Below are 20,010 nucleotides of genomic sequence, written 5' to 3'. Positions count from 1 at the left end.
GCCACAGACCCAGTGACCCAGAGCCACAGACCCAGAACCACAGACCCAGTGACCCAGAGCCACAGACCCAGAGCCACAGACCCAGAAACACAGACCCGGTGACCCAGAACCACAGACCCAGAACCACAGACCCAGTGACCCAGAACCACAGACCCAGAAACCCAGAACCACAGACCCAGTGACCCAGAGCCACAGACCCAGAAACCCAGAACCACAGACCCAGTGACCCAGAGCCACAGACCCAGAGCCACAGCTTCAGCCCCACAGTCCCATCCCCACAGCCCCCAGCCCCTCAGCCGTACCCGGTACCCCACAGCCGTACCCCGTTCCCCTCAGCTGTACCCCGTCCCCCTCATCCGTACCCCGTTCCCCACAGCCCCCAGCCCCACAGCCGTACCCCGTTCCCCACAGCCGTACCCTGTTCCCCACAGCCGTACCCCGTTCCCCTCAGCCGTACCCCATTCCCCACAGCCGTACCCCGTTCCCCACAGCCGTTCCCCACAGCCGTACCCCGTTCCCCTCAGCCGTACCCCGTTCCCCTCAGCCGCGTTCCCCACAGCCGTACCCCGTTCCCCTCAGCCGCGTTCCCCACAGCCGTACCCCGTTCCCCACAGCCGTTCCCCTCAGCCGTACCCCGTTCCCCACAGCCGTACCCCGTTCCCCTCAGCTGTACCCCGTTCCCCTCAGCCGTACCCCGTTCCCCACAGCCCCCAGCCCCACAGCCGTACCCCGTTCCCCACAGCCGTACCCCGTTCCCCTCAGCCGTACCCCGTTCCCCTCAGCCGCGTTCCCCTCCGCTGCAGTTCCGGCACTGCCGCCAGGGGCGCTGGCGGCTCCGGGCCGTGCAGGGCGCTGCGGTGATTCCCCCGCGCCGCCAGGGGGCGCTGTGGCGCGGGCGCGGTCCCCTCAGGCCGCCATGGCGGAGATGGGGCAGGGGCTTCCTCTACAGAGCCGTGGGGCGGCCGGGCCCGTGCCCCTCCGGAGGGCGAGATGGGCTGTGGCAGAAGGCGGGCACACACCGGCTGGCAACAAAATGTAACAGAAACTGCGGGGCTGTGTGAGAAGCTGTGCGGCGGCCAGGTGGACACGGGGATTAAAGTGCAGCAAAAATCCCGAAGCGAGGCGGAAAGCAGCGCGGCTGGGCAGCGCCAGACAGGTTCCGCAAGCAGTGCCACATGGAGGTGGGAGATGCTCCCTCTGGGAAGGGACGTGGGGCTGGAGTCCCTTTCCCAGTGAGGCTGGGTGTTGGAAAGATCTTGCAGGCAAAGTCTCACCCACGATAAGGAGAAGCAGTGCTAGACAAAAACTCCCCAGTGGCAGCAAATCCTCTGGGCAGCAACTCCAGTCTGATCCTGAGAGAGCTGAGCTTCACCCCTGATCCCCAGCCAAAATCTCCCAGTACCTCTGTCCTTCCCAAGAAAACCCCCCAGCTAAGAGACTGCAGCAAACTGCACCCCTTCCCCCTGCCCTGGCCGCTTTTCCCACCATCTTTTGTCTCTCTTAAATATCTGTGTCTTGGTTTGAGACCTACCTCGGGACAAGCCATGTTCCTGTCTCTTAGGCAACAAATGGGAGAAAAATTCCTCGAGAGAAAGAAAAAGGAAAAATCCTAACATCCAACACTGGGGAAGAGGGGGAGAGGGACTTCGGGCAAGGCTTACTTCGAGGTTTGTTTGTTTTTTTTTCTTTTAAGATGCAATATCTAAACAAACATGCCTTTAATGATTGCCTTATACATTCACAGGAGACACAAGTTTAAGCATCCCTTTATTGCATAAGCACCAAAGAAGTCATTGCTCCCCTAGAAGCAGCAGAAAGCACATGAACAAGCAAACATGTTTTTTTGATGTTATCTCCATTCATGCACTGTTTCAGAATTCGGCTTTCATTTGGAAAAAGGACTTGTAAACTAAACAGCAAAACATTTCCCTTTCCTAACAGCCTTTCCAGCCCATAGTTTCCTCACAGAGATGCTGCCTGCATTCTAGGCTGTGTTTGATTTGCTTCCTGAAAGAATGATGAGAAATGCTGTATTCCCTCAGGCCAGATGCCCATATATTTCAGTGCCCTATCCCTCATACCAGCCAGGAGCAGAGGCTCAGATAAATTTAAGGAGTAAGGTCACATTTCAGCATGGTTTTCTCTCTCTGCCAGTGGTCTGTACTCCCCACCTCCCTCAGTGACTGTCCTAATCATAAGGCAACATAATCCTGTACATTTTACACAATGTTCATTAATTTTTGTATTTTCTCATACAGACACTCCAATAAAAATGGGCAAAAAATGAAGGGGTGGGAGGAGGGGAGGAAGGGAGGGATGAAAGGGAGCAGACAAAGATACAAAAAGAGAGCAAAACCCTAAGTGTTGCTAAGCCCTGTTAGTCAGGACAGCAAAATCTTGCATCAGGTTTATGCAAGTAAATCAAGGCTGAAACTCCACCTGCAGTGGTCTGTTGCTAAGCCTTGTTTTTATTAAGCTACAAGCTGTAAGCTCTCTGTTTGCATTGCAATGAAAGCCTCCAGAGTTAGCACTAGTCAGTACCCACTCTGTCTTAATAATATACTGCTTTTAATTCCCCACACCCATCCATTTCCCTGGCCTCCTCTCCAAACGCTGGCATTCTCCATGGCTGGTGGTCCTGAGGAAACAATCAACACCCGTGGAGCGATTTAACAACCTCTGACATAGGAACTCAGGTTTCTGCCCTTGCAATGATTTTTCCAGCCATACCTGGGAAAAAAAAATAAAAAAATATGTAATTGGAGGAGTTAGATTATGATTGAATTGGTTATGAAAACAAACTTGGTTAATCTTTGAGAGTCTTGGGTGAAGACTCTCAAAGATCCCTCTGAAAGATATGGATAAATGAAAATTATTATGAGCTCTATCTGAGCAAGCTGAGGGAAGGGGAAAAGAACAAAAAGGAGAGCTCTGGGAGAGGAGGGAAATTTAGGGAATTAGAGCAGGAGCTGTGAGACAGGATTCCTATCTTCGCCTTTCAGCTTTAGGAGAAGGACTGTGCTAAATACCAAATACAGCTTCCCATCCATTGATTCCCCCTTCCTCCCTCAGTCAATAGCAGGACTGTCTTTGATCTCCTCTGCCCACTCTTCCACTGCAAATATCCTTACCAGGGACTGAGGCCATGAGCCTCCCGAGCAATCTTCTTGGCACAGCGAATATCATCCTCAATGTTATCATCTTGCAGTTCTGTGGAGATGGGAGAAAAGGTCAGTGTGGAGGAAAGTGGGGCAGAGGAAGAGCAGGGACAGACTGGCAGAAGGAAAGGTGTCCATCAGGAAGAAGGGCAGAAGGTGGATGAATCAAAGGACAGATAGAAGTGCCTAGAGCAGCTGCTAGGCAGGTGTCCTGGACAGAGCAGGTGCTTTCATGGAATGAACAAAGGAAGGTTCTGTCCTACCACTTACTTGAGCAACTGATGTGGCAGGCATTCACAGATCCAGGGGTCCTGCCATCATTGCACCAGTACTTGCTGTTGATCTGAAAGATGCCGTAGTCCCTGCTTGGACCATTGTTATTGTACGCTTTCGTGTTATAACCACTCTCATATTTCACCAGGCACATCCCTGCAGGAGGAAGAGAGATCCCAGAGGAGAGCATCAAGGTATGCTGAGGGTAAATAAGAGGAAAGATACGAAAGTATCCAGGATGAATGAGGTACTGGAGAAGTAAGCTGGTGATATCATCACCTGGAGAACTGGATGGGTAAATTCTTGAATGACAAAGCTCCAGATGGATATTTGTTGTGTGAACTATAGAAGGGAGCAAGGAGAGGTATGAGGAAGAGAAAAGATGCAGTCAAAGAAATGGAGGGGCAGAATAGTACTGCTGGAAGATCAAAAAGAAGTTGAGAGGGAAAAAGGTGGTACAGGCAGAGAGGTGCTATGGCAGCTCATTATACTCACAGTCAGCAACAGTTGTGCCCTCAAAGCCCTCAAAGCCATTCCGACGTAAGATCTTCACCATCTCACATTTGGGAATTATTCTTCCCTGGGTACCTGGCACAGCCAGGCCAAGGCAAACAAGAAAGCCAAGGAAGAGCATCGACTTTCTCATCTCGCAGTCCACAGCAAGATGTGCTAAAGCAGCTTGAGCTGTCTGACTGCCAGGACTGGCAGCAATGCCAGCCTTTTATTCCTGCCCCCAGAAGGAGGATCAGTTGGTTAAGCAATCATATCTGGGAAGTCTGGGCAGTCTTTACAGTAACAAGCCAATAAGGAAGTGGGCCAAACTCCAAAACAAATTCCTGGAAGGTGCCAGTACCTATTTCACTGGTCCTTCAAAGCTGAGGCATATGTTTTCCACAGATAATCCAGCAATCTTCAGTTGGGTATTATCCCAAATATCATGGATCAAAGGCTGTAATTCCCTTATGTGAGTGTCATGGTTTAACCCCAGCAGTCTGATAAGTCACCCAATCTCTCCCACCCTAGTGGGATGGGAAAGGTAAAAGTTAGAAAACTTGTGGGTTGAGATACAGATTAATGGGGAAAGTAAAAGCCATACGTGCAAGAAAAAGCAAAACAAAGAGGTAACACAATCCTTCCCATCAGAGGGAAGATGTTCAGCCACCTCCAGGAAACCAGGCTCCACCACCTTAACAGTGGTTTGGGAAGATAAACACCATCACTCCAAACATCCCCCTCCTCCTTTCTTCCTCCTGGTTTATACTTTGAGCAGGACACTACATATGATCTGGGATATGCCGTAGTCAGCAGGGGTCAGCTGTCTTGGCTGCATCCCCCATCATGGTTTAGGAATAATATTCCTCAATTTAGTACTCCCATTAAAAAGACTACCAGCAGCTCCCCTCACCCTCTGTGATCCCAGGCTGAGATGAAAAGAATTTACTGGGAACAGCAATGGGTTAAGAATTGACCATGAAAAATGTCCTTGAACACAACCTCCTATGAAGGAGGTGAAGAAGGAGTAGCCAACTTTATGTTCTTAATCCATCTTCCTACTATCTGTTGTAAAATATTTCTGAACAATAAACTACATGTGATAGAAAGAAACCTGATTTATTTTGGTTTTGTTTACATGGACTGTATATCACAAGCTATGGCAGATCACTGGACATTAACCTGAGTGGTCACTACCTCAAGGTGGTTGCCTTTGACATCAGTTTTCTTTCTCCTACTGTATACAGCAAAAAGCTCAAGAAAATAAGGATAAGAAAAAAAATCTTGAAATGTAAAAATAAGAAGAGGCAATGGTTATCAAAGACATAAAGCTAAGAAGATACACACAGCTGAGTAGCAGGAGTCTCTTTCCAATGAAGAAATAACGAAATCAGGCATTTCTGATGAAGAAATAACGAAATCAGGCATTTCTGAGGAAGAAATAACGAAATCAGGCATTTCTGATGAAGAAATAACGAAAGGTGACTGTGCTGGTTGTAGTTAATTTCCTTCCCAGTGGCTGGCACGGGGCTGTATTTTGGATTTGTGCTGAATGTAGGGACGATAATGGAGATGTTTTTGTTATTGCTGAGCAGTGGTCACACACAGCCAAGGCCTTTTCTGCTTTTCATAGTGCCAGGCTGGCGAGTGGGCTGGGGGTGCACGGGAAGCTGAGAGGAGACACAGCTGGGACAGATGACACAAAGTGATCAAAGTCATGTTCCAGACCATACCACATCACCCTCAGAATGTAAAGTGGGGGGCAGAAGGAAGGAGGGGGAGGGATGTTTGGAGTGATGGTGTTTGTCTTCTCAAGTCATTGTTACGTGCCATGGAACCCTGTTCTCTGTGGGATGGCTGAACACCTGCCTGTCCGTGGGAAATGGAGTGAATTCCTGGTTTTGCTTTGTTGGCATGTGTGGCTTTTGCTTTCCATATTAAACTGGTTTTATCTCAACCCATGAATTTTCCAACTTTAATCCTTCTGATTCTCTCCCTGATCCTGCTGGCAAGGAAGTGAGGGAGCAGCTGTGTGGGGCTTGGCAACTGACTGGGGCTAAACTACAACACTGGTTGACAAACTCAGGATGCAGGGATTAAATGCCCTCTACATGTTTTCAGGTTTCTCAATCCTTGAAAGGGTCCTCTATAAACCTCCTAGAGGAGGTTTATTTCCTCCTCTAGCTCCAAAGCAAGTTCTTTATCCTTTCATGCTAACAATGCTGCCATACAGCTTTGAAGAAGGAAGTACTGAGGGTAAACAGAGTATATTTGGGAGGGGGTTGTGGATGAGGTGTTGAATAGAAGAGCTGCTTTTTTCTTCCCTAGCAGTCATAAGAGGACATTGGCAGGAGAAATCATTTCATTGCCTTTTTTTCATATTATGTCAACTGACATTGTACCTAAATTGTAGGAAATTGTGCAAAGACTCCATCTTTGCTTTGAATTCCAGAGAAGAACTGAGTCCATGCCTCTACAACCCTCTAGCTCAGTCAGGTGCTTATGGGATTCCTCTTGCTGGAAATGTTACCAAGTTTAAAATTTTTTGTATAACTTTAGTCAAGGGTTTTGTTTCCCTTTGCCCAGGTGGAAGGGAATTGAAGTTTTTTTTCAAAGGACTGATGAGTTTAACATCTCAGCAGGCTGGGGGTAGCACACAAGATACACAAAAGATAATGACCATCAACGACCATTAACAACCATCAGCTCCAAACATCACCCCTGGCACACACCTGGCCTGGGAAAAGGTAGATAAGAGATAGACAAGAGTGAGGACCTAATTATCATCAGACAAGAGTGAGGACCTAATTATCATCAGAGGTGAAGAGATCTGGAACCAATAAGAAACCAAATACTAAGAACTGCATAACTTGGAACCAATGAACATTGAACCAATGTATCTCTATGGGTTTTGACTGTATAAAGTTTGTCAAAAATCTGGTAAAATTCATGTGTCATGGAATGATTTTCTCTGCACAGACTGGGCTATGTGGATGAAATTATTTCTGATGCACATCCTGGCCAGAATGAAGTAATTCATTGATTCTGTAACGCTAAAAATGTTGTTGGAGAGATTTTGTTTTTCCCACAGTTTCAATGACGACTGTGGTTTATTCTAGGCAAGTTTTTATTGTTTCTTGGAAAGGGATCTCCTTTACTAAGACACTTTTAGAATGTGTTGCCTGGAGACAGTTTTTTTAGTGTAAAACTTCAGTGCTTGGCTTTACAATTGAGTAAATGGCTCTGAAATGAATGACAGATATTACAGAATCATTAAATAACTGTGAAATATGTATTTGTTATTTTATTTACCTTTGCATAGTCCAGAATTTGTTTCCAAGACCCATTTAATATAGAAGATTGGACTTGTTAAACAGTTTTGCACAACTTTGTGACTTGAGATTCAACTGTCAGATAAGATTTCAACTTGAAATCATTTAAGAATGAAAAAAAAAAGAGTCTCACATTTCCAACAATAGCTTTCCTATATTGTTTGAAGGAACAGTGGGGGTTCTTTGGGGAAATGTAACACCTGAATAACTTGTAGTTGGAGCAGGGTTCACTGCTCAGCTGCTCATTCTGTGCCATAGTTTGAAGTTGGCTTCCTTGCTAGTCACTGGTGCTTCCATGTAGGATTGCTTTACTGGTCTGATTTTTAAAGGGAAGAGACAGTTACTCTCGTTAGAGATTTTGCTGCCAGGAGCTTCCCCAGCATCTCAGACTTGAAGCTCAACTGAGTAGAGTGAGCTCTTTCCATATATTGATCATGTGGAAGAATATTTGTTCTCTGGGGATTTTTTTGTTTGTTTGTTTGTTTTTAATGAAATACTAAAGATGTTATCACTTAAAAGTTCTGTCTTTTTAAATTTGAGGCTCTGGGTTAAGGGGAAGAATGAAGATAATGCCATAAACAAAATTGTTAGCAGATGATAAATGGCCTACACCTGGTGAGCTAACACAAAGCTTGTTCTCCAGAGTGACTGGCCTCTGGAAACTGCACAATACCAATTGTGTAAGGAGGAGAACTGGAAGTTCACCAGCCTCAGTGTCCTGCCAACTCAGCCAGGTCACCTGGACCACTGGGGTCCACGACCACCAGGGACCACCAGAGAGACCTCCAGGACAGAAGAGCACATGTGTAAGGGGGAGGGGAAATACGCTAATGATTTTGGGGAAATTATTGTCATATGTATGTTTAGTCTGGGGCAATCGATGAATATGTATAAAAATATGGACTATAAACAGAAACTTTCCTGTACTCAGCAGGCACAGCTTTGGGAGGAGCATTCCCCCCGAGCATCCAGCCAAATAAAGAGTGCCTGCTTCTTAATGCTACATTGGTATTAAGGAGTTTTTTATTTTACTGATTTTTTGTTAATAAAAAAAATTAAATCCCTCTCCTGGATTGTCTTAAGTGACAATAAACCAGCACAAGGTTGTTACAAAGGGGTTTGCAGACAATCCCTAGCTAAAGGTCATATGCCTTAAGTCTGATGAAGAGCAGCTGAGGGAGCTGGGAAGGGGCTCAGCCTGGAGCAAAGGAGGCTCAGGGGGCCCTTGTGGCTCTGCACAAGTCCCTGGCAGGAGGGGACAGCCGGGGGGATCGGGCTCTGCTGCCAGGGAACAGGGACAGGAGGAGAGGGAACGGCCTCAGCTGGGCCAGGGGAGGCTTAGGGTGGACATCACGAAGAATCTCTTCACTGAAAGTGTGTTTAGGCCTTGGGCAGGCGCTGCCCAGGGAGGTGTCCCCATCCTACACTTCTTTATTTACTGTTTACAGTGATCTAACAAAGGTTGAAGTACAATTCCCGGGCCCACGGCTTTATTTATTGTAGTCAATAGTGCTAGGCTCTGGCACCAGTCAGTCTCTCAGTACACATCCACAGTCAAGGAGTGGAGGTTCACACGCATTCCCCCATTGTCTTAAACCCTGGACTTGTGGCTTCCACTCTGTTTCTGGGATAGGACACAAATACCACTGTGCCAGGGGTTTGGAAGAGATGGGTTGGAAACAACTGGTCATAGAACTATGGAACCATGGAACCATGGAACCATGGAGCCATGGAACCATAGAACCATGGAACCATAGAATCATGGAAGCATGGAACCATAGAACCATGGAACCATAGAACTATGGAACCATAGAATCATGGAAGCATGGAACCATAGAACCATGGAACCATAGAACTATGGAACCATAGAATCATGGAAGCATGGAACCATAGAACCATGGAACCATGGAACCATAGAACTATGGAACCATGGAACTATGGAAACATGGAACCATAGAATCATGGAACCATGGAACCATAGAACCATAGAACCATGGAACCATAGAACCATAGAACCATGGAATCGTAGAACCATGGAACCATGGAATCATAGAACCATAGAACCATGGAATCGTAGAACCATGGAACCATAGAACCATGGAATCGTAGAACCATGGAACCATGGAATCATAGAACCATGGAATCGTAGAACCATGGAATCGTAGAACCATGGAATCGTAGAACCATGGAACCATGGAACCATAGAATCATAGAACCATGGAACCATAGAACCATGGAACCATAGAACCATAGAACCATAGAACCATGGAATCGTAGAACCATGGAACCATGGAATCATAGAACCATAGAACCATGGAATCGTAGAACCATGGAACCATGGAACCTCTGACATGGAAGGGACACCTTACACCTCTTCTGTCCTGCCTACCCCTCCTGAAGGGCCTGTAACTGTCCGGAAGAAACAGATAAGGAACCTTTGGGTAAAGAACCTTCTTTTTCTGAGTGAAGAACCTTCTGGGTGAAGAACCCAGAACATGGTCAGGTACTGAAACAGGTTCCCCAGAGAATTGGCTACAGCACCAAGGCAGCTGTCAGACACATGGTGCGGTTGTTGGGGTGATCCTGTGCAGGCCCAGGAGTTGCAGGATTTGGACTCGATGATCCTTTTGGGTCCCTTCCAACTCAGCAGATTCTGTGACTCACCCAGAAGGTGTTTCACCCAGAAGGTTCTTTACCCAAATGGTTCTTCACTCAGAGGGTGGAACAGGCTTCTTAGGGAACTGGTTATGGCACTGAGCCAGCTCTCAGACACATGGTGTGGTTGTTGGGGCTGTCCTGTGCAGGTCCAGGAGTTGGACTTGATAATCCTTGTGGTTCCTTTTCAGCAGAGGGGATTAAATGATCCTCTAATTACTAATATCTTACCTAAAACTCACCTGACACAGTCCCACATTCATCCTCTAAAATCAACACTGGGTTACCACATCATTCCCCCCATTTCCCTTCTTCCCCCTGCCCTTTCTTCCTCTTTTGTGTTTTCTTCTTTATTTATCTTGGCCCTGGGTTGAGTCTTTCTGGCTTGCCATCTTTCCATGAACCTTCACTCGGTAAATGCAGGTATACCACGGGTTTCCCCAGTTGCTCTTCACAAGAAGTTTGACATGTGAAAAGGCTCTGGGGAGCAGCATGTTCTGTGAAGAGGGAAAAGGGAGGCGTTAAAAGCACAGTGAAATCAACACGTCTTACCCCACCAGCCCTGTTTCTGCTCAGGAACAAGATCCCAAACGTAGCTGGGAGAAGCAATAGAGATCTGAAACTCGCTGCTGGTACTGGGGCTGCTGCGGAGGCTGGGGGCAAGGGAAGGCTCTTGGCATCCTCTGCATGCTGGCCCCGCTGGGGCTGCACCTCCTTTCCCTCTGTCCCTTGCTTTATCTTGACAGAGGGGCTGGGGACGTGCTTCTGTGCATGGGGCTGTGTGTCACCCCCTAGTGTGTCACTCCCCCCGGTGTGTCGCCCCCTAGTGTGTCACCCCCCCCCCCCCGGTGTGTCACCCCCCTGGTGTGTTACCCCCCTGTATGTCACCCCCTAATGTGTCAACCCCCACCCCGTGTGTCACCCCCCCGGTGTGTTACCCCCCCTTAGTTTGTCACCCCCCCGATGTGTCACTCCCCTAGTGTGTCACCCCCCTAGTGTGTCACCCCCCCGATGTGTCACCCCCCCGATGTGTCACCCCCCTAGTGTGTCACCCTGCCTGGTGTGTCACCCCACTGAGCCCCTGCCATCCCCTCTGCCTGCCTTCCCTGCCAGACTGAGAGCACAGGAGAGAAGGGGCGTGCTGTGCTGGGGTGACGCTGTCCCTCTTGTCAGCAGGGCACAGAGTGGAACAACAGTGATGCCTGATGGCTTTTGCCACCACTTGTCCCCATTTCTCCGTGGTGTGGCTGCATGTGCATCTGGCTTTTCTGAAGGCAGTGGCTGCAGCCAGGGATCTCTCAGGCCTGACCCTGTCCTTTGACTACCACAACCACTTGCAACTCAGCCGTCCAAGCCCTGCCAGGTTTCTTTTGGCAGCAATCCAGGACCCTCTGCCCAGGGAGCAAACATTTGCCATGAACTTTCGAGCAAACCAGTTCTGCTCCCTGTCATCTGGCCCCATGTGTGGAGCATACCTTCAGAAGGAAAGTCTGCATGGGATCTTTTTCCACATTGTAGGTGAACATCCCCAGGAGAGTTTCCTCTTCTCTGTCTGCCTCCACTCCCTTGGGAGCAAAGCACAAGGAGAGTGAGTCGGGCTCATCCAGGCAAAGAGGGATTGTACAGACTGGGTCAGCCCTCTTACGTACCCAGCCTCTCACAGGGCTCTGGCAGTAGTCTGGCATTGGTTAGGGTAGAGCTCAGTCTCTGCCTTGTGTTTTGATCAAGAACTCTTAGGTTCTTGGCCAGAACAAGTCTTAAGAAGGATGGACCTCTCGAGCCCTTGAGCTTGCAGTGCTCAAAAAAGTGCAGGGCACAAAGCTCAGAGGATGCACAAAAGCAAGCAAGACCTTGCCCTGACCTCCCCCTAGGGCCAGATCCCCACCAGAAGCACCCAGCAGACTTACAAAGACAGCAATGTCTTTGGGGGCACTGAAGATGGTCCCACTTGGCGAGGCATCTTTGGTGATGTGCTGCACTGTGATGGCAGTCAGGTAGACTCGTGCTGGCAACCTGATGACAACCTGGCCCTGATGCCCTTTGAAAGCCCAGCAGTTTCCTGGGAAAACATTTGGCTGCAACAGAATGCAAGAGCAATGACTTCTGGGCCAACACAACTGCCCATGTAGCTTGAAGCACTGGGGCTGACGTGTGTGTGTGTGCTCTGTTTCAGCTTGAAAAAAGGGCCATGTGAGGAAATGGACAGAAGCAGAAGGACTTCCCTGCCTGCCAAAGTGGGCCCAGCATGGCAGAACAGAGAACAGTGGTTAGGAAACCATCCCTCTCAAGGACAAGCAGAAACACCTCTGCCCAGGGACTCTGTAGGGCATCCCTCCTCCTCCCACCTCCCACCCTGGAAATCAGCTCTTAGGGCTGACAGGGGTCACCAGGTAGAAGGGAATCCTTTCACCAGCTGTGGCTGAGTGTAAGGATTGTGGGCAGTGTAAGGATTGTGAGGACTGTGGGCAGAATGCAGCAGTACAGCTCAGTCTGGTTCCACTCCCTCCAGAGAGGAACCACTGCTTCTCAGCAAGCCCAGCCCTGTGTTCCACCTTTGGTTTCAGGAATCTAAATCTACACTGTGGGCTTGACCACTACCCCTGGGCTGAGAGGACACCCCCTGAGAATGGTTTCCAAATTCACAGGAGGGAAGAAAACTGATGATTTCTGCAAAGATACCTGCAAAATAGTATCAGGAGGGCTGGCAGTCCAGAAGAAGCGTAAAATCCTCCAGAGAGAACTGTCTTTGCAGTCGTAGGTCTGAGAAGTTCTTTGTGTGTCAATGGTGGCTCCTGTAAGGAAGGGAGGGCAAATGGCTGCAAGGCTGGCAGGGCTTGGTGCTCAGACACCATTTCTGATGCCACTGGCCAGCTCCATGTCCACCTGTCCTGTCTGCAGCACCCTGTCCTGGGGAGGCCCAGCTGCAAAGGGCAATGACAGCAGCCACGTGCCTGGTGACTGCCTCTTCCACAGGGCTAGGAGTGCTGGGCTGAAGAGAAGGACAAGCCAGCCATTCCTTCTCCAGATGCTGTGGAGAGGAAGAGAGCCCCTCCATCCATGCAGGAACGTTGTAATTTCTGTGCCATCTCCACAGGAAGATGTCTGGGGGCAACCCCAGTCATCCTTGTGGAGACTGTGGACAGGACACAGACAAGCACAAGGCAAGGGGACCGGGCTGCTTGTGTCCTTACCAGAGCTCTTAAGGGCCCAGTCTGTCTTGACACAGGATTCCAAAGCCATCTGGGTCAGTTCCTGGGACCATGAGCAAACAGGAAAGGGCCACATCAGTGGCTGGTTCAGCACGCTGCCATCACCCACAGAGGCAGAGCTCGGTGTCAGCCACACATGGAGAGCCATGCCCACAGAGCTGGGAAACTGCTCCTGGCAGAGGACTGAGGAACAGTGTTTGTGGCCACAACGTTCTGACCCCACCAACAATACCAAGGAGAACTTTCTTGGGGGTTCTGCCCAGCCAGGCCTCTTTCCCCAAAATAGCAGGGTCACCTTCAAACTACTGATCTCTGCCCTCAGTTGAGTGACCTCTCCCAGCAGATTCTGCAGCTCTTGGGTTTCAATCAAAGTGTGTGAATTCCTGCAGGAACAGAAAAGCAGATCTTGTCAAAGCAGCCCATTCCTTCTGTGAAACACCTGGGCTCTAAAGAGACACACGTGCTTCCCCTGCTTTGCCAGTGCTTCTTTCCAGCCCAAGCTGAGCAAAAGGCAAAGGCAGGACAGAATCACAGGAGCCTTTGCTGTTTGGAAACAGCACAGGTAGCACAAGCTCAGCTGACACTTCTGCACAGACACAGTTCCAGTACAGGAAATCTCTTACCAGAGAGGTTTCAGTCCTGCTGGAAATACACTTGGCAGCTCCTGGAAGTGAAAATTCTGGATTAGAACATCTACTGCCAGAGCCACCGTGGCTTCCCAGGGAAGATTACACAATCTGCTTCTTCTTTGGGTCATGCTGTGTAGAAGCAGAAGAGCCTCGGGTTTATGCAGCCACTGTCAGCAACACTCCCTTGCAGGAGGTGCCTGTCCCAGGACAGTCACTAACCTCCACGAGTCCCTTTGTCCATCCTGACAGGGCAGTCCCGCAGAAAACAACAGCTGCAATCACATCACCGACACAGTTACTGGACTGGGCTTTGCAGCACACCCTGAGGGCCCATTGTGTGCTCCCTGCTGCCCTGGGGTGTGGAATGTGGGGTGCAGAGAAAGGATTCTCCTCTGATTGAGGGCCATCAGCTGCAGGGGACATCCCAGCATGGTCTGCAGTTGTGCTTGTTGTCCCAGTCCTACTCCCTGTTTGCCCTCACTTCGGTCAGCAGCTGGGAGACCAGGCTGGGAGAGGAATCTCCCCACTCCCTCCCCTTGCACAGCCCCTCTCTCTGGGCATCCCCACTTCAGCTTTGGAAATACCTATGCCCTTCTCTCTCTCTTGCAGCAAGCCATTCAGTCCAGTGGCCAGAGCAGTAGCTTGGCTGTGAGACTACCTGGGAGCCTTACTGGTGGTCCAACAGCCAGTCCCAGTCAGGAGAACACTCAGGAAGCCCTTGGGGCCACAGAAGTTAACATACATAATGTCCCCAAAGGAAAGCTGGTATCCAGCACAGCCAGGCTGTCACTCTCACTTGTTTGCTCATGAAAACTCACCAAGAGCCACTGAGATCAACAAGGTGAAAACTTTAAAGCTCAGCAGCAGCAGCATCTTTTGCCTGAAAGAGAGGGAGTCCTGGGGCTGTCAGTTACCCAAGCCTTACACAAACCCCTTCACAGCAAGGAAGCGCTGGAGCTTTGCCTGACTTTGATCCCAGAGCTTTCCCAACCTGCACAGTCTCTTGCCAAAGCTGGGGAAAACCCTTCCCCTGCAGAGGCTTGGCTCTGCCCTGAGTGCTTGGCTATGCAGCAGTTTGTCCTTCTGCAGCCAAAGCTGGAAGCTGTGGCTCTGCTGTGCCAGTGACACTGCCAAGGGGCTTTGCTCTTGTCTCTGCCTGAGATTGGCCAAAGCACAAGCAGTGCTCAAGCTTCATCATCCAGCTGGGAGCCCTGGGCTGTTGGTTAGGGAACACACTCTGCTCTCCCTTTTGCTTGCACTGGGCCTCAGACATTCCCATCCTGCCCCTGTCCACAGTAGAAAGCACACACAGTAGTGTGTACTCTGTGAGGATGGCATGGGCTCAGAAAATTCCTCCCTGGGCACCTGCCAGTTGCCAAATGAGCCTGAAGAACATCCCTTGGAACATCCCTTGGAAAAGAAACCAGGGAAAAGTTATGCCTGTCTATCGAGTCTCTCCTCCAGCTGGGAACCCATCCCCAGAGAAAGGAGACTTCACACATCACAGGACAGGTCTTCAGAAACCTGTCAGCTTCCCCATGCTGCTCCAAGCCCACATTCCAATCCCACATTCCAATCCCACATTCCAATCCCACATTCCAATCCCACACTGGGCAGGAGCAGCCACTTCATACCAGCTCACAGGGCAGTTGCTGAGCTCCACAGTCACCTCTCCCAGTGGTTTGGAAGATTCCTCATGGCCTGTCTGGGGAGCCTTTTTCTTCCCCATCCCTCCGTGCTCAGCTCTGCCTCCTGAGCTGCAGGAGATGGTATCTGCCCAGTGTGACAGCCACTCTGGGTTCTGTCCTTGTGCCACAGGACACAGTTGTTCTGACCTCACAGCTGTGGTGGCTCTGCTTTCACAATTGGGGTGCCCGGGGTGACAGCCACATGGTAACCGTGCATCTGCTCATCCCTGTTTTGGTTTGAGAAAGGCAGTGCTGGGAGTGCCCCAAGGTTGGATGGTTGGTCCCATCCTAACTGGTAAGTTATATATAAGCAAGCACAGGATGCTTGCAGAGGGAATCATGGAATCATCATGCAGTTGCAGGATGGTTTGGATTGGAAGGATGCTGCAAGGGTGCACATGTCTGAACTCTGGGGGTTATTAGGACTCAGCCTCAGCAGCACCAGCACTGCTGGGCACTTGTTCCAGGGCTGGCACATGAAGGGAGGCTGTCCCTGAGGGCATGGGCTGGGTCCTGTTCACCTTATAGTGATGGAACCACACCCCCTGGAATGTGTGAAGTCCAGTTTCTCACAGCTTTGTGTGTGAAGACACCCAAGACAGACTTTTGATGGCCAGTGACTAACTCAGAGGTGATTTTCTGGTTAGAGCAACCATACCTTTCCTGTCAGATTTTGTTATCTATAAAAGTTTATTGCTGTTGCCTTTGCTGGCCAGAAGTATTAACTTGAGCTTGTTTTCTCTACCCAATTGTTTTCACTACACTCCCAGGTCATGGGAAATTTATTATCTCCAGGACTTGTATCTACTGCCAAACTGGGTCTGATCATAGTGCTGAAATAATTACCAGAGTGGATGCACATACAGTGCCATTACATTCACCTTGTTTCCTGACACAATAAAACATCCTTAACATCTCATTTCTTCTCCTTTTCCTCTTCCCAGCTTACCCTCAGTTGCACTGAGTGGTTTTTCCCTTCTGGTTTATAGCCTGGGCAATACCACCCTGCTCAGACCTGGTGTTGAGTGCAAGATCCCATTTGTTCTCCAAGAAAAGGGAGTCACAAGGACACAGCTTCTGTTGTCTCCTTTTCCCCTGCAAGTTACTGTAACCTGCTCTAAAAGGGGTTGTGTTGATGGAGGCAAAGACAGCCCCCGGTACCCTCAGCACCGACTGATGCTCACATGGTGCTGCTGTAAGGGAATCCACTAAGGCCTGAAGGGCAAGCAAAGATGTTCAGGAGGGCAAGCTGGCAAGAAAGGAGCTCCCTTCACCCAGCTTCAGGCCTCCTGCTGATAAACCTGGGGTGAGAAAGTGAGAGGACCAGGCTTTGCCAAACACAACCACAGCAGCTGGAACAGACCCATCTGGCCTTTCTGATGAGGCATGCAACAAAATATGCTCATGTATGCACCATGGTCTGAAGAAACGACCAAAAATCCAGGTGGGAGAACCCAAGTCCTTTGCCTAAAGCCAGTAAGAGCTGTCACTTCTGCCTATCTGCTTAGTAACTGCAGCTGCTGCTTGGAAACCAGTGTGGCAGGGCATCCCCCACCACAGAAGAGCTGATGTGTTCCAGCAGGACATCCCCCATCACAGAAGGGCTGATGTGTTCTGTCAGGACATCCCCCACCACAGAAGAGCTGATGTGTTCCAGCAGGACATCCCCCACCACAGAAGAGCTGATGTGTTCTGTCAGGACATCCCCCACCACAGAAGAGCTGATCAGTTCCAGCAGGACATCCCCCACCACAGAAGAGCTGATGTGTTCCAGCAGGGCATCCCCCACCACAGAAGAGCTGATGTGTTCCAGCAGGGCATCCCCCATCACAGAAGAGCTGATGTTTTCTGGCAGGGCATCCCCCACCACAGAAGAGCTGATGTGTTCCAGCAGGGCATCCCCCATCACAGAAGAGCTGATGTGTTCTGTCAGGACATCCCCCACCACAGAAGGGCTGATCTGTTCCAGCAGGGCATCCCCCATCACAGAAGGGCTGATGTGTTGTGTCCATCAGCTGGTGCCATGGCTCTGGACACTGTCACCCCTCAGATGAGCTGCTGGGGTGACCCAGGCTGGCTGGCTGAGCAGTGAGCTGTCTCTGCCCAGTGAGTTCTCTCTCTCTCTCTCTCTCTCTCTGGCACCAGGGCTGGAACTCCCAGCTGACAATGAACAACCAGCCTTAAAAACAAGATGTGGGGATATGAGCTGGAATTTCTGACTGACAGACACTTCACTTTATAAACTAGAAAAGCTACACAAACTTTCATGGAGGCAGAAATCTCCTAGACATTGGAAATGTGTAGACTGCTCCCCAGAGTTTGGATGCAAATTCCAGATATTTTCCTGGGAATTGAGTGAAAGGACCTTATGTGTACTCCATCATCAATTCAATGCTAAGTGACATTGACTTCTAATCTGTACTATTTCTTTACTAGCTGTAATATAGTACTAGTAGCTGTTTTTGTTTCATCCTGTGTAATAAGCAGTCTGTTTAAAGTCCTAGGTCTGTTATTCTTGTGTCTATTCAATAAAGAATTCATTTTGTAATAGACCTAATTGGCCATTCTTAAGAATTTGCAAATGAGAGACATTTGGGGTGCAGGCCACCTCAAACAGAGCTACTGCCAGAAATCTGAGTCAAAGGCAGCACTTGTCTAAGCTCTCATCTCCATTCCTAGCAATTATATGTGCTGACAAATAATGTGCTGACGCTGAATTTTGTAATTAGAAGAAAACTCTCCTGTTTATTAAAAACAAGTTGCAAATATAGGAACATAACCAGTGACAGAGAGAGATGGCAACTGAGGCCCCAAGGCAGTTTTATAAACATTCCTGTGGTGCCTCTTATGGATCCACTTGACCCTCAGCTGTATTTTGGATCAGGCCAGCTATGGAGCAACAGACCCTGCACCCTGTGGTGGATCAGCAAGCTGGAAAGTTCCTGGCTTAGGTACAGGGAAGTGATTATGTTCACACCATGTGGTGGACCTGTGAGCTGGAAAGCGCCTGGCTTATGTACAAGGAAGTGAAGGTGCCTTGGAAAAATATATTTAAAGGCGGTTTCAAAGCCCAAAAGTAGAAAATAACTAAAGTAAAGAAGATAACAGAGCTAAAACAAAGACATCTGTATTCACTAAACTACTGACTAGTAGGCAACTGCCTTACTCTATAAATATTACCATCAGGATAAGCTAAATTTGGGCTGTCCCTGAGTGGCAGCTGGACTGCATAGCAGGGACACTCCCCTTGACCTGGGGCACCACTCAGGGTTTCAGATCCCTTACCTGAAATTAGGAGGTCCTTCCATGCCCAAGGCAGGGAGATTTCTTAGTTACAACAGATCCTCAGTAAGTGACTGATGGCATGCTGAATTAATAAAAAATCCATGTAGCTGTTCAGTATCAACTATTTTAAATTGTATAGATAATTCCATTAAACACAAACCACTGTCAAAATCTGAGGTTAAGATTAGACCTAACTGAATCTAGGCTTTGTGAGGAGGTTAGAAAGCAAAGGGGGTCCACTCTGAACCTCACTGCGAGGGTCTTCCTTACCCTGGCAAACCTTCCATGGCAAGCTGGTCCCTTGTGCTTCCCTTTCTTCTTCTCCCTCCTCAGCTTTGGCAGCTGAAGAACATAAATGAGGACCCCAGAATGGTTTGGGTTGGAAGAGACCAACCAAAACTGGAGATTTTGGAGAACTGGGAGACCATCCAGTTCCACCCCTGCCATGGCAGGGACATTTCCACTGTCCCAGGCTGCTCCAAGCCCTGTCCAGCCTGGCCTTGGGTACTTCCAGGGATGGGGCAGCCACAGCTGCTCTGGGCACCCTGTGCCAGGGCTTCCCACCCTCACAGGGAGGAATTTCTTACTAGTATCCAACCTAAATCTATCATCTTTCAGCTTAAAGCCATTCCCCCTTGTCCAGTCAGCCCAGGCCCTTGTCCAAAGCTCCTCTCCAGCTCTCTTGTAGGCCTCCTCCTAACAGTGTTCTTGGTCATCTCAGCTTTCTCCCTTTCAGATAAGGAGTTTGTCTTTACAAGATAAGCATTTTATAAGCAAATATTGAACCTGCCATTTTAAAGATAAGAATTTATAGGGTGGGGGGAAATGACAGCTAAATGGAAAGTAAAACTTTAATTTAGTGCTTAAACAACTTGAGTCCTTATGCTGCACCTGTAGCAGAGGGCTGACACGATTATGATGAACCCAAAAATCCTTCTGCTGAGCTTTGAAATCAAGAGATAACTTCATCTGAAGGAAGACAAAAATCTATAAATGCAGGCATTGCCATATGCTTATAGCACCTTCTCAGCACAAAGTTTCTCTTATGGCACCGAGAATTTGCTGGTATGGAAAATTCCACATTTTAAGTGCTATTTTAAAGTAACTTACTTTAACTGAATCAACAGCACTGAGAAAACAGTCAAGAATTTGATTTGCAGGGTGGGATATGATTAATGACTTTCTCAACAGCTTTTACTCTGGCTGAAGTTTACACCTCTTTGGGAACGACACACTCGGATAGTATTGGGCTGGTCAGACACCCAGCTGGCTTGGCCTGCAGTTCTTCA

The 20,010-nt window shown here is 49.0% G+C and overlaps 2 protein-coding genes and 3 long non-coding RNA genes across 5 annotated transcripts; 3 read left to right on the top strand and 2 right to left on the bottom strand.

Annotated features, from left to right (window-relative positions):
• Positions 1-879: 879 nt before the first annotated feature.
• Positions 880-1,607, top strand: LOC111939651 (uncharacterized). The gene is made up of 2 exons (XR_002869315.2): positions 880-1,181; positions 1,562-1,607. It is a non-coding gene; the product is annotated as an uncharacterized LOC111939651 (long non-coding RNA).
• A 147-nt stretch (positions 1,608-1,754) lies between these two features.
• On the bottom strand, positions 1,755-4,209 carry LYZ (lysozyme). The gene is made up of 4 exons (XM_023941966.2): positions 3,927-4,209; positions 3,429-3,587; positions 3,132-3,210; positions 1,755-2,730 (listed from the first exon to the last, which is right to left on the bottom strand). The coding sequence occupies exons 1-4, from the start codon at positions 4,075-4,077 to the stop codon at positions 2,670-2,672; spliced, it is 450 nt and encodes a 149-aa protein (XP_023797734.2). The 5' UTR covers positions 4,078-4,209; the 3' UTR covers positions 1,755-2,669.
• Positions 3,541-8,317, top strand: LOC111939650 (uncharacterized). Its single transcript, XR_002869314.2, has 2 exons — positions 3,541-3,625; positions 7,899-8,317. It is a non-coding gene; the product is annotated as an uncharacterized LOC111939650 (long non-coding RNA).
• A 1,927-nt stretch (positions 8,318-10,244) lies between these two features.
• LOC111939845 (SUN domain-containing protein 5-like) lies at positions 10,245-15,608 on the bottom strand. The gene is made up of 10 exons (XM_086861825.1): positions 15,383-15,608; positions 14,567-14,628; positions 13,968-14,020; positions 13,743-13,783; positions 13,415-13,502; positions 13,102-13,162; positions 12,590-12,702; positions 11,818-11,985; positions 11,386-11,475; positions 10,245-10,407 (listed from the first exon to the last, which is right to left on the bottom strand). Exons 1-10 carry the CDS (start codon positions 15,475-15,477, stop codon positions 10,261-10,263), a joined length of 918 nt encoding a protein of 305 aa, XP_086717951.1. The 5' UTR covers positions 15,478-15,608; the 3' UTR covers positions 10,245-10,260.
• A 323-nt stretch (positions 15,609-15,931) lies between these two features.
• Positions 15,932-16,355, top strand: LOC111939852 (uncharacterized). Its single transcript, XR_015279006.1, has 2 exons — positions 15,932-16,067; positions 16,207-16,355. It is a non-coding gene; the product is annotated as an uncharacterized LOC111939852 (long non-coding RNA).
• Positions 16,356-20,010: the final 3,655 nt, after the last annotated feature.

The sequence above is a fragment of the Cyanistes caeruleus genome, chromosome 24 (assembly GCF_971803275.1).
Source record: "Cyanistes caeruleus chromosome 24, bCyaCae1.hap1.1, whole genome shotgun sequence".
In the NCBI taxonomy this organism is placed as follows: domain Eukaryota; kingdom Metazoa; phylum Chordata; class Aves; order Passeriformes; family Paridae; genus Cyanistes; species Cyanistes caeruleus.
This window is presented reverse-complemented; position numbering and strand designations above follow the sequence as displayed.

Excerpts from the sequence above, each read along its gene's own strand:
- LYZ (XM_023941966.2), bottom strand. The coding sequence starts at position 4,077 with ATGAGAAAGTCGATGCTCTTCCTTGGCTTTCTTGTTTGCCTTGGCCTG. Across the intron at positions 3,588-3,926 it reads GGGCACAACTGTTGCTGACT|GGATGTGCCTGGTGAAATAT; the intron begins GTGAGTATAATG and ends TTCCTCCTGCAG. Across the intron at positions 2,731-3,131 it reads GCTCATGGCCTCAGTCCCTG|GTATGGCTGGAAAAATCATT; the intron begins GTAAGGATATTT and ends TTTTTTTCCCAG.
- LOC111939845 (XM_086861825.1), bottom strand. The coding sequence starts at position 15,477 with ATGGGGAAGAAAAAGGCTCCCCAGACAGGCCATGAGGAATCTTCCAAA. Across the intron at positions 13,784-13,967 it reads GGACAAAGGGACTCGTGGAG|GAGCTGCCAAGTGTATTTCC; the intron begins GTTAGTGACTGT and ends TTTCACTTCCAG. Across the intron at positions 10,408-11,385 it reads TGCAGACTTTCCTTCTGAAG|AACATGCTGCTCCCCAGAGC; the intron begins GTATGCTCCACA and ends CCCTCTTCACAG.